The sequence below is a fragment of the Lipotes vexillifer genome, unplaced genomic scaffold (genome assembly GCF_000442215.2).
Source record: "Lipotes vexillifer unplaced genomic scaffold, Lipotes_vexillifer_v1.1 scaffold1529, whole genome shotgun sequence".
Taxonomy (NCBI): domain Eukaryota; kingdom Metazoa; phylum Chordata; class Mammalia; order Artiodactyla; family Lipotidae; genus Lipotes; species Lipotes vexillifer.
Genome location: NW_006784325.1, coordinates 97,713 through 110,271, shown reverse-complemented (window position 1 = coordinate 110,271; position 12,559 = coordinate 97,713). Strand labels below are relative to the sequence as shown.

The 12,559-nt window shown below is 55.0% G+C and overlaps 1 protein-coding gene across 1 annotated transcript in view; it reads right to left on the bottom strand.

The window, feature by feature from the left end:
• The window catches only part of FBRSL1 (fibrosin like 1), a 108,456-nt gene that overhangs the window by 88,913 nt on the left and 6,984 nt on the right, over positions 1 to 12,559 (bottom strand). Inside the window, exon 2 of the mRNA XM_007456689.1 lies at positions 10,976 to 11,039. Coding sequence (XP_007456751.1) covers positions 10,976 to 11,039 — 64 coding nt within the window. The remainder of the gene's footprint in view (positions 1 to 10,975; positions 11,040 to 12,559) is intronic.

The window sequence follows — 12,559 nt, the reverse complement described above, 5'->3', positions numbered from 1 at the left end:
TGTCACAGGGTGTTGGGAGGGTTGTCCCGGGGGGGGGGGCGGCTGGGAAGGCTGCTCTACAAACTTCCGGATACAGGGGGTGGGGAGCTCAGGCCTCCAGACCAACCTCCAGTCTTCCCAGGCCCATCCTGCCAGGCTCCCGCTGCTCTGGGCCCTCCCCAGAGCCTCTCCTAGCCTCTCTAGGGTGGGGGCAGGGTCCAGAGGGGCTCCTCCCCCTCTTCCCATTCCAGATTTTGTTATCTGACTTTCCCCAGCAGCATCCCTTTTGATTTTTAAGAGCCTTGTTAGGAACGCAGAAAACTTTCTTTGCATTCGTCCTCCCCTAATTCCCCTCTGAGGACAGAAGGCCAGAAAATCTGTGTTGGGGGGTGGTCCCAGGGGAAATACTTTTGGGTTTCATTTGAATCTAGGCCCTTGGGCCTGCCTGCCCATCCCCAGAGGGGTCTCCAGGCCCCATATCTGCTCCAGATGCCTCAGAGACCTGCAGCCTGGGCTGCTGAACTGACCTTGGGGACTGTAGGGGCTTCCTATGGGCCCTTCCTTGTCACCCCTTCCCCACCCTCCTAGAGCAATGCTTGGGAAGGTCCAGCTTCTAGTGTATAAATTTTCAAGTGTAGAAATGACTGTGTCTGCTCATCTGTTCTTGAAGACGCTTGGATGTGCGTTCAGAGTGAAGGATGGGGTCTCTGTAGACGCCCTGTGGGAACTCCTCTCTGAGTTTCTTAGCTCTCCTGGGGAGCACCCCCCCTCCCCCCCAGGTGTTTCCCTCCCTCGATTCATTTCCAGGTGGCTGGCCAGCGCCTTAGGGACCAGCTGCCACCGTCTCCTCAGGATTCTGGGCCCAGGTAACCTCCCCTCTGGAGAGGAGCAGGGTGGGGCGATCTGAGGCCGAAGCCTGCTTGCCTGCCTTGTGCTCATTTTTCCCCCAGCTATGCACATCGTGACAGAATGACTGGGTACCCTTCCCAGGGCTCTAAACCTGCTCTGCAGGGTTTGCAGGAGCCCTGCAGAGCTGAGTGCCTGACGCCTCCGCTCCCTGCTGGTGTAAGGGGTGGCAGGGCCCCTGTGCCTCTCGTTTTGACTTGTTTGCTTGCACACACGTTTGCTCTCTTCTTCCTGGGGAGACATGGTGGGGGGGGGGCTTTGGAGTGCGAACACCAACAGTGGCTAAGGGATAGCTTCTAGACCATGCTAGTGATGGGAACTTTCTAGATCTATGCTGTCCAGTCCAGTAGCCACCAGCCATACAAGGCTCTTGAGCCCTTGAGGTGTGGCTCATGCAACTGAAGAACTGAACTGTACATTTTATTTATTAACTTTAATCTGAAATGAAATAGCCCCTTGTGGCTGGTGGCTACTCTGCTGGGCAGGGTAGATCTAGGACCTGGGCTCCAACCTCAGCTTCTGTCATCGGACCGTGGGCAGATGGTCTAACTTCTCTGCATCAGCTGTCCCTTCCATAAACCCTGGTGGGGGCGTGATGACTATGCTCCCTGTGGTGGGTGGTCTGAACTTCACCTGGAGTGACACAGGGGCAGGAGGCTTGTTACCGTACCAGAGACTCCTCTGGTCCTGGAGATTTGCCTTTCCAACAAGCTGGGCTGAGGGTCTGGGGACCACAGGTTGTGCGCCCCTCTTGTTCACGTGAGAAAGGGCTCCTTCGCCCCTTGCTCCGCCTCCCCCGAGAGATACGCCCCTCAGGACCTGGCTCTTGATGACCTTGATTTCCTCCCTCTTCTCTGCCTCCCCACAAGCTCCCTCCAGGCCCCTGGGGCTCAGCTTTCTGGTCTGCAGCCAGGCCAGGTCTCTCCTGCCTCATCCCATCCCCGAGGACTCATCCCTCCCAGTCCAACAGGGGAAAGGGGACCCTCCCCAAGGGCAGGACACTGCCAGAGAGAAGCCCCCCATCCCACCCCCAGCCTGCTGGCCCATTGCTGTGAGGCCAGAAGCCCAGCCTTCCCCCGGTCCCATCCCCAGAGCCAGGCCCTCGCCTGGTCACCACACACAGCAGAGCGCCCTCCCCAGCAGAGCTCTGAGAGGCATCGCTGAAAGTTACTTGCTTCCAGGGTGGCCTGTCAGCCCCATCAGTCTCCGCTGTTTGGCTTTGCGTTAGAGTCACTGCTTTTCTGTCAGGCTCTGAGCAGAGTTAATTGGTGTGGAATTGTATTCAGAATTCAGTTTGCCCTCACAGAGCCGCTTCAGGCCCTATAAATCATCAGAGTCAGCTGCTCCTTTGGGGTTCAAACCTACTTTTCGCTTGTAGGGTGACAGGAAGAAAATGAGCTCCTGCTAACAGGCGAGCCCCTGCTGCCTCGTCTGTGAACAGCTGCTTGCTCCAGCACGGTGAGAGATGATGTTGGTTTCCACCTTCCCAGTATCCATTCCACCTCCTTCTGGCAAGAGCGCCTCAATGTACTTGGACACTTAGCCTACTTCCATGGGTGCAGTCTGGGAGGCGTGGACAGCTCACTGCACGCTCCCCCCTCTCCTAGCCCAGGAATGGGCAGGTGTCCTAGTTCCTGCCATATTAATGCTGTGTGACAAACAGCCCCTGGAATCTCTGTGACTTGGAACATATCTCTTTCTTACTTGCCGGTGGGGCTGCAGGTTCCTGGAGGGGCTCAGCTTCAGACTGTGGGTCAAATTCAGGTCTGTTTCAAGGGTCTCTCTGGGACCTAGGCTGCAGGAGGTGAGCTACCTGAGGCATTTTCTTTGCAAAACTCATGGGGCCAAGCCACACTGCACAGGCACTTTGAAAGTCTATGTTTAAGCCTCATCATGTCTGCTCACGTCCCGTCCGAAGCAAGTCTCTCGGCCAAGACTGCCACCCATGGGGCAGGAGGTTGAGGCCTGCCACTCCAATGTGGGGAGGGGAGGGTGGCACTGTATTCTCATGTGTGTGTGTTGGGGGGGCCCTGCTACAGGAAGGAAGTAGAGATTTGGGGACCATATTCCCATTTGTCACAACGGGGGCCCAGGCTACGCCAATCCAGTGGCCTCTGCCTGAAATTAGACTGTCTTTTTTTTTGGCCACGCCCGCAAGGCTTGTGGGATCCTAGTTACCCCACCAGGGATGGAACCTGCGCCCCTTGCAGTGGAAGCGCAGAGTCCTAACCACTGGACTGTCAGGGGATTCCCTAGAATCTGTTTCGAGCAGGGTATCCAGGGGATTGGAATTTGGGTGTGCTCATCCCACGTGTGCCCCCCACTCATTCTTGCTGCTCAGGACCTGCTCTGTGCTTGGGCTCTGAGCCACTGCTGTTCGGGGGCTGCCCAGCTGTCCTGACCCGCTGCTGCCCCACCCTGTCCACAACCTCCCTCTTCATCAGCCCTAACTCAGATGTCACTCCTCCCCGAAGTGCAGTTGGGCACTTCGTGCTGGGTTGACCCAGCTGAGTGGGAACATTTCTCAGAATTCCCCTCGCCGAGTGGCCGGTCAGGGCTGCCCACGTGAGAAGTCCGTGTGCTCTGGCAGGCGGAAGTGAGAGCGAGAGCCATCAGTTCACCTCCGGGGGCCCTGCAAGGCACCCGGCCTGCCAGCGTCACCCACGGAGTCGGAACCCACCAGCCCCCATCCCCGAGAGGCTCAGGCAGCTCTGGGCTGCAGCCCCAGGGGCTTCCTCCATCTCCTGCCCCTCCTGGAGCCCTGAGGAAGGGCTTGGCTTCCTGGGACGGCTGTGAGAGGTCCCTCTGGAACGCGGGTTTGTCCAGGCTCTCTCTTGACAGCTGCTGCCTGGCCTCCTGGCCATGCTAGAGACACACAGGCAACACCCCGTAGCGCTGTCCCTGCCACCCCTATCCGCCCATCGTGGAAGGCCAGGCTTCGGGGCCCAGTCCCACAGGCAGTGCACCTCCCTGGGCCCGAGGCCTCTCCAGGCACAGGCTCCCTCCTGCCATCTTGGTATCCTCTCCTTCGTGGGTGCGTCAGCTCCAGAAGAGCCTGACTCCATGCCGCACACACTGGGGGCCCTGAGTATCCTTTGTCTGGGGCGCCCCAGGAGTCCCGGCTTCCTGATTCTCCTTGGAAGGTGTCTTCCAGCAGGTCCAGCCTTGGAGGAGTGGAAGGCTCATGCAAGAAAGGGGTGTTTGGGGACTTTACTGGTGGCGCAGTGGTTAAGAATCCACCCGCCAATGCAGGGGACACGGGTGAATGACCAGTGAATGAAACCATCACTTCCTAATACTATAGGATTTTTTTAATAAATCAGATTTTTAAAATTTAATTTTTTTTTGCCACACCGTGCAGCATGTGGGATCTTAGTTCCCTGACCAGGGATGGAACCTGCGCCCCTTGCAGTGGAAGCGCAGAGTCCTAACCACTGGACTGTCAGGGGATTCCCTAGAATCTGTTTCGAGCAGGGTATCCAGGGGATTGGAATTTGGGTGTGCTCATCCCACGTGTGCCCCCCACTCATTCTTGCTGCTCAGGACCTGCTCTGTGCTTGGGCTCTGAGCCACTGCTGTTCGGGGGCTGCCCAGCTGTCCTGACCCGCTGCTGCCCCACCCTGTCCACAACCTCCCTCTTCATCAGCCCTAACTCAGATGTCACTCCTCCCCGAAGTGCAGTTGGGCACTTCGTGCTGGGTTGACCCAGCTGAGTGGGAACATTTCTCAGAATTCCCCTCGCCGAGTGGCCGGTCAGGGCTGCCCACGTGAGAAGTCCGTGTGCTCTGGCAGGCGGAAGTGAGAGCGAGAGCCATCAGTTCACCTCCGGGGGCCCTGCAAGGCACCCGGCCTGCCAGCGTCACCCACGGAGTCGGAACCCACCAGCCCCCATCCCCGAGAGGCTCAGGCAGCTCTGGGCTGCAGCCCCAGGGGCTTCCTCCATCTCCTGCCCCTCCTGGAGCCCTGAGGAAGGGCTTGGCTTCCTGGGACGGCTGTGAGAGGTCCCTCTGGAACGCGGGTTTGTCCAGGCTCTCTCTTGACAGCTGCTGCCTGGCCTCCTGGCCATGCTAGAGACACACAGGCAACACCCCGTAGCGCTGTCCCTGCCACCCCTATCCGCCCATCGTGGAAGGCCAGGCTTCGGGGCCCAGTCCCACAGGCAGTGCACCTCCCTGGGCCCGAGGCCTCTCCAGGCACAGGCTCCCTCCTGCCATCTTGGTATCCTCTCCTTCGTGGGTGCGTCAGCTCCAGAAGAGCCTGACTCCATGCCGCACACACTGGGGGCCCTGAGTATCCTTTGTCTGGGGCGCCCCAGGAGTCCCGGCTTCCTGATTCTCCTTGGAAGGTGTCTTCCAGCAGGTCCAGCCTTGGAGGAGTGGAAGGCTCATGCAAGAAAGGGGTGTTTGGGGACTTTACTGGTGGCGCAGTGGTTAAGAATCCACCCGCCAATGCAGGGGACACGGGTTCAAGTCCTGGTCCGGGAAGATCCCACGTGCCGTGGAGCAGCTAAGCCCATGCGCCACAGCTACTGAGCCTGCGCTCTGGAGCCCGCGAGCCACAACTACTGAGCCCACGCGCCTAGAGCCCGTGCTCCACAACAAGACAAGCTACTGCAATGAGAAGCACGCGCACTGCAATGAAGAGTAGCCCCCGCTCGCCACAGCTAGAGAAAGCCCACGTGCAGCAACGAAGACCCAACATAGCCAAAAACAAATAAATAAATAAATTTATAAAAAAAGAAAGAAAGGGGTGTTTGCAAGTCAGGGAGATCCTGTCTGCACTGTCCCTGTGTCCCCAACATGGCCCTGAGCGGTATGCACAGCAGGTTGGGGCTGGCAGCCTGTGGGACGGAGGACAGGGCCACAGGGACCCCTGGGGCTTTTCCACTTGAAGTGGACAGAAACTCAAACCCAGCCTGGCTTCCTCTGCTGTGGAGCTTCAGATGTGCACCTGGGCCTCAGGTCAGGCTGGACTCAGACTGGCTTCACCTGGGGAGGTGAGGGTTGCAGCAGTCTCATCCTGCTAAGTTCAGGTCAGCAGTAAAGAGGCAGTCTTCTCAGAGCCTTCAGAGGGAGCACAGTCCCGCTGGCACCTTGATCTAAGACCTCTGGCCCCCAGAACTCGGAGAGAGTGAGTTTCTGTTGCTTTAAGCTGCCCATTTGTGGCCACAAGAAATGACTACAGGCTGCTACCCTGAAGGGGGTGCGTTGCTTCCCCTACCAGCACCCCCTCCTAGAGGCCCCTACAACCTCGCCTTGGTCCATGGAAGGGATGGAAGTGGCCATGTGCCCATTCTGAGCCTAGACTCAAGAGACCCTGTGTGTTTCCACTTGCTCTCTTATGCCTCCGCCAGGGCCGTGAGAAGGCCGTGCCCAGGCTAGCCCACTGGACCCAGGAGGATAGGGAGGGTGAGACACACCCAGGACTGAGTGCCCTGGCTACAGTGCTGGGCATGCCCATCCTAGAGTGAGTCCAGCTGAAATGAGCAGTCCAGCCAATGTCCAAACACATGAACCATAAACACTTATTGTCCAAAGAAGCTGGGATCTTGGGGCTGTTTGTTACTCAGCATGTTGTGGACTAGCTGACTGATGCAGATGGGGATGAGGAGGGTAGAGGGGACGAGCAGCCAGGCTCAGAGAAGACCTCACATAGCTCCTCAGCTACAGCTGGGTGCCTCAGGCATGGACTGTGATGAGCCCAGCGGTCAGGGACTGAAACGTTTCTGCTCTGCCAGCCTGTGGGAACCAGCTGTTGGTTCTTCAGTGACTTTCAGGACATCTGTGTGTGCAGCAGAGGCAGTGGTGACCTCGAGGGGCACAGACCTGGCCCATGGGGGCCTGCAGTCAGTACTGGAGGTGGGTAGTTAGCAAGTCATTACACTCGAAGTTACCAGGTTCTGCCATGGCTGGTTGGCTGTGGGTGTGAGGTTAGGAAGCACAGGCGCCTCTTTCAATGAGTGTGACAGTGAAGGGGAACATGATGTGGGACGGTACCTGGAGAGAAAGGTAGGGCCGGGAGAAGCTCCCCATGGAGGGAGCACCGTGTGGTGGTGCAGCAGTGGTGATGGTGACAAGGGCACTAATAGCCATCGCTTTTTGAGAATTTATCTATCAGATGTGGTTCCAAATCCTTTTCCTGCATTAACTCATTTAATCTCTTAGGTGAGCTAACACAAGACTCTTTGTAGGTGTTCTTATTACAGGTTGCCATTCTTTTTTTTTGTTGTTTTGTTTTGTTTTTATATTGCGTATGATTTATATGGAGGAAGATACAATAAGTTCTAGAAAGACAAAGAAAAATCATGAAAAACATATTACATAATGAACAAGAAATACATAGTTATTAATGAAAAGTGGGGTATGTGGCAAGTATCAAAGCATAATGAATTTACTAACAAATGACATTCTGTACCATACATGCAATATTATGAAAGTGAATTTTGCCCACTCTATTTTAGTGAATACTATTAACCAAAAAACACGATAGAAGGTGATTTTGAATGAATTACTAGCCAATACATACAGACGGAGAAGATATATCAGTAAAAATGCATAACAAGCAACAAAATTCAATCAGTGTGAATGTATAGGTAGCCACAATATATATAGACAAGTATTTCCATGGAAACTGGTACAAAGCAGACAGCAAAATAATAAGTGTAAAAGAATTTCATTATTGTGCTCATTCATATTTTTTTTCCTCCTGAAACCATATTTATTTATTTAAATCTTTATTGGAGTATAATTGCTTTACAATGGTGTGCTAGTTTCTGCTTTATAACAAAGTGAATCAGTTATACATATACATATGTTCCCATATCTCTTCCCTCTTGCGTCTCCCTCCCTCCCACCCTCCCTATCCCACCCCTCTAGGTGGTCACAAAGCCAGGTTGCCATTCTTAGTTGCAACTCTTAATTGTCTCCAGCTGGAAAAGTGCAGGGCTCAACAGCATTCTCATAAAATGTTACGTGTTCAGTGTTACCCATGTAACAATCAAGAAATAGAACATTACTTATAGCATTGGCTTTTATTTATCTTACTTGATGTTTTATTGATATGAAATGATCACTGCAGTTCCAGCCATTATGGCCTCAACTCCAGCACCCCATGAGGAGAGGAAAGCAACAGTGATGCCAAATCCCAGGAGTTCTCATCACCAGAATAGTGTGTCTCATGGCCATTAACTGTTGTAAAGGAAGCTGGGAAAGTGAAAATCTGGCAAAGAGGGGTGGGTTTACTGACTGTCTTCAACCCAATATGATTTTTCATAAGGCTGGGGCTGGGGGTCGGGCTTTCCTGTGGTCCTGGGGTTTCTGCCTCTGAAGGAACAACATGGGGCTCTGTGAGCCAGGAAGAGGGGCGTGGATGGCTATTTGGTGGGCAGTGGGCATCGTCCATCGTCCGTTGTGTAGCCCGTCTTTGGTGCTGGCGCCCTGATTTTCATCTGGGGGATCCCTCCTCTCCTGTACTCAGTCCATGAAATTAAGGAGGTGTTAACGTCATCTCTGGCTCCAGGTATGAGTGTGTCACTCAAGCCTTGCCAGTTGGAACATCCCATTTATGTGCCCAGTGATTTGTCCAGGGGTGGGCACATGACCCAGGGCCTTGGTGGTGACCATGGAAGGGAGGTTCCCTCTTTCCCTCAGGTCTTGGGGGCAGGCAGGTGTCAGCTGGGGTCTTGCCATCACAAGGGGAGTGCCTGCCAGAGACTGCATCCCACAGGGAGGACAACTGAGCAAGTAGACTGAGGGGACTGAGATCTAACATTTTTAACTTTGGATCCAGCTGTACCTGAAGCCAGTTCTATGCGTGGACTTCACATACACATGATTCAATATATTCCCTTTTTGCTCAATCCAGTTTGAGTCTTCCGCCACAAGCACATCTTACTGAAAGAGTGCATCTGAAACGACCCCATTACCTGTCAAAAGCCCATGAAAGCCACAGCAAAGGGGATGGGGCCCGGGTTCTCTGGTTCCCTGCGCCTTGAAGCTTGATACTCCCTCCCAGGCTCCTGGCTGCCCCTCAGTCAGGGCTGATGCCACCAACCACCTCCTCAGGCAGGGAGTGGCCCCTGAGGCGTCCGGCCCCGGCAGCTCTCAGGCACCCGTGCCACGCTTGGTTTCTTTGTTTATCCAGCAAACACTTCCTGAGCTCCTTGGAACTCCAGAACTTACCTTCGGTTATGGAGAACCCAGAGGAGAGCAGGACAACGTTGGATCTGTCAGGTTTTCTTTGGCTGTTCTTGCAAACGGCAGACACCCAAGTTCAGCTTCCGCTGACTCGGGCCGGAGGAGCCTATCGAGCACACGGGAGGGAGGTTGAGCAAATAAGCCCTGGAGGGTGGGGCGGGGGCGCTCAGAAGCCACCGGAATGGGGCTCAGGTGCACGTCCACGCGGGCTCCGAGGGGCGGTGGCTGCTCTCGGAGCTGTTTCCCTCTCCACTGCCTTGAGCTGTGTGTGAGCACCCAGGCCTTAGCCACGACAGGCTAGCTTACGGTGCGAGTGGAGCTGGAAGTGCAGCGCTTCTCACAGGCTCATTCTATTCCTGTCCACATGGTCATTCAGGGACCCAGGCCGGTGGAGGGTCTACTGTCTGGAATGGCGTCGGTTGCCCGAGCCGTGTAAGAGGGGGCTGGGAGGGAAGGCCCCAACCCGTCATGCGGTGGCCCTGAAGTGACACAGGGCAGAGCAGCCACATGGGTCCCCAAAACACTAGAGGGCTAGGAAGTGAGAGGAGCTCGCAGGTATTTGTAAGCAGTAGATGTCTCTCCAACAGTGTTTACGAGTCCTGGAGTGTAGACAGGACTCCATACGCACCAGCTGTTGCACTTATAACTATCTGGACTCGTACGCAGAAGCCCTATTTTCTGGTCCTTCAGAGATCACACGAGGTCTCGAGTCTCAGGTTAACCCAGGTCAGTGTTATTACCGAGCACCTGCTCTGCTGGGCTCTCTGTGGGACACATAAGACTCCATCCTTGCTTAAGGCACAGTGTCTCTATTTCAAAGATTCTGAACTTGACCTGAATTCTGCTGGGGGCTCACTTTTTTGGCAGGTGGAAGGTCAAGGCATTTGAACACCTTTAGGCAGAGTCCGTACTTCCCTGCCACTATCCTCACCACTCCCTATTCCCTTCCACCATGTGCTTCTCTCATCTGGTTCCTGCCTGTCTCCGCAGATATCTGTTGCCCCTGGATTTCCTTATCTGCTTGTCCAGGTTACTCTTTAAGCCTTGTTTCAGGTGGTTCCAGAGAATTGATGATTAACCTGACCTGAGCTGACCTTTAGATATTTGGGCTGAAAATTGTTACTCCAAATACAGGCTGGAAAGCCTAAGCGCTGAAGGTTGGCGTCTCCCGAAGTTATGCAGTGTACAACCTGTGTGGGTGTACACGGCGACCCCTGTCTGGAAGGGAATGAGAGATGGGCCAATTCTGGAACCTGGCCACCATGGTGTAAGGAAGCTCAAGCTGCTGCCCATGGCCACGTCCTCTTCTCCCTCCTTCCCTCACCCTTCAGACCTTGCATGGCTCATGCTTCACTTATCACCTGCCCTCAGGGCCCAGCAGAAGCTCACATGGATCCACTGGGGCCCTTTCCGTTGTGAAGAACCTAAACCCAACTCAACTGGCGAACGTAGAATGAAAGGACTGGGGTGCAGGTTGGGGCAAAATGGCCCGGAACTGAAGCTGCCCGATCACACTCTGCCAGGGCAGTGACCCCAGCGAGACGGTCCTAGTAAAATGCCGGGGTTCACTCTGATTGGACTCTCGTGGGGATCCTTGATCAAGCACTGTGACTAGGGGGATGATGACAATGACACTAATAGTTAGCAGTTATTGAGTGTCATCAATGGCCAGAGTACCATCTTTCTACCTAGACATTTAATTGTCATAGCAACCCAATGAGATCAATCCCTTTTTATCCTCATTTTATCACTGAGGACACTGAAGCACACAGAGGTTGGACAACTTGACCCTAGAAGTCACATAGCTTTTAGTCATGAGCCGGGGGTGATGGGTCCCAAATTACCACCCTCGCCTCCATCACCACCACCATCACCTCCATCATCACCACCCTCACCTCCATCATCACCTGCTTCACCGTCTTCCTCCTCCTCATTGTCTCCACCCCCATCACCAACATCCTGAGAGTGAAAGTGGAGACGGAGGTGGTGATAGTGGTGAGGGACGCAGGGAAGACTTCTCTGGCACTGGGGTCTCCAGCCCAGATGTCAGGCAACAGTGCTTTGCCTGCATGGGGAGAGTCAGGGAAGCACGTTGGAAATATCAAGGCTTTGCTGAAGGACCAAGGTATTGGCTTCAGGCTCACTTTCTTTGCAGTGTCACTACTCAAAGATGTGATGTGCTGGGGGGACATGGGGACTTGCTCACAGTTGGTGTAAGTTGTGGAATTTTCCTCCAAGAAGGCAGAGTTGGATGTGGAGTGACTCCTTCCCAGTCCCTCAAGCCCCACTTGGAACACCCACACCAGGTCTTGCAGGAAGTGCTGAGGGCCATGGGCTCCTATCCAGGGTGATGGACACACAGTCTCCCACCGAAGGCTCCTTCTGGCTGAGCCCAGGCAGAAGCCAGCCTGGGAGGCTCCACCTGCAGGGTCAGGAATGGGCAAGGAATGGGTCCCAGGGCAAAGAGCTGGGCACAAGTTGGAACACAAAGGTGGAAACAAGAAAGAACCTCCTGGCTGGCTACGCACAGACAAGTCTCTTCTTGCTGCAGTGAGGCAGGCAGCTCAAACCTCTGTTAAAGAGATAACGCTCAGCCCTTCTTGCTTCCCTGGGTGCCCTGACATTTTTCTGAAGACGGGGAAAGGCTGACGTCACAAGGAGATTTTTTTGACGTCCTCCTGATGGCACAGAGTGGAGGATGCTCTCACAATGAGAGGCCATTGTGAGCACCCAGTCCCCATGACATAGAGACCAAAGCTCCTGGAGCTGATTTGTTTAAAGGCACACAGGGTGGGTCAGGGTGGAGCCAGGACACAGCCTACCTGTAGGGATCTTTTTAGGACCCAAAGAGTGTTAGTGACGGCTCTCCCAAAAGTGACAAAAACCCAACCCAATCAGGCATGAATAAAACTGGAACTGTGCTGCCTCAGGCAATCGGAGATGCCAGGGATACTGGTTTCAGGTATGGCTTGAACTAGAGGTCAACCCAGGCCGACACATCTGAGTCTCCCTGGCTCTGTGCTCAGCCATTCGCCTTTGCTAGGTGTTTGCACATATCCAGGAGTATCACTGGTTTGACTAAGGTTACCTGCCCAGACCTGGACCAACCTGTGTGACACGGACAGAGGTAGGGGAAGTGACACCTGCTGACTGGCCAGACCTGGGTTTGACCAAGGTGAGGGTGGGGCCCCTGAGTCTGTACTCACAGGGGGAGGCTGCTCCTCAAAGCAGGCTGGGGTGCCATTAGCAAAAAGGGGAAGGGAGGTGGGCAGGCAGAAAGAGCCCTGTCGCCCGCAGTGGGGCTCCCCTGGCCCTGACGGATGCAGAGGGGCCCAGCATCGCCTGTCCCTCCCAGGGAAGGCCCCTGGCTGTCCTCAGTGAGGCCCGCTGGGAGCAGGTCCCCAGCCACATGTGTGCTCTGGGCACTGGGCCAGCAGCCTGGCCGGGGGGGGGGGGGCCCAGGGGGGCAGGGGGCGGGG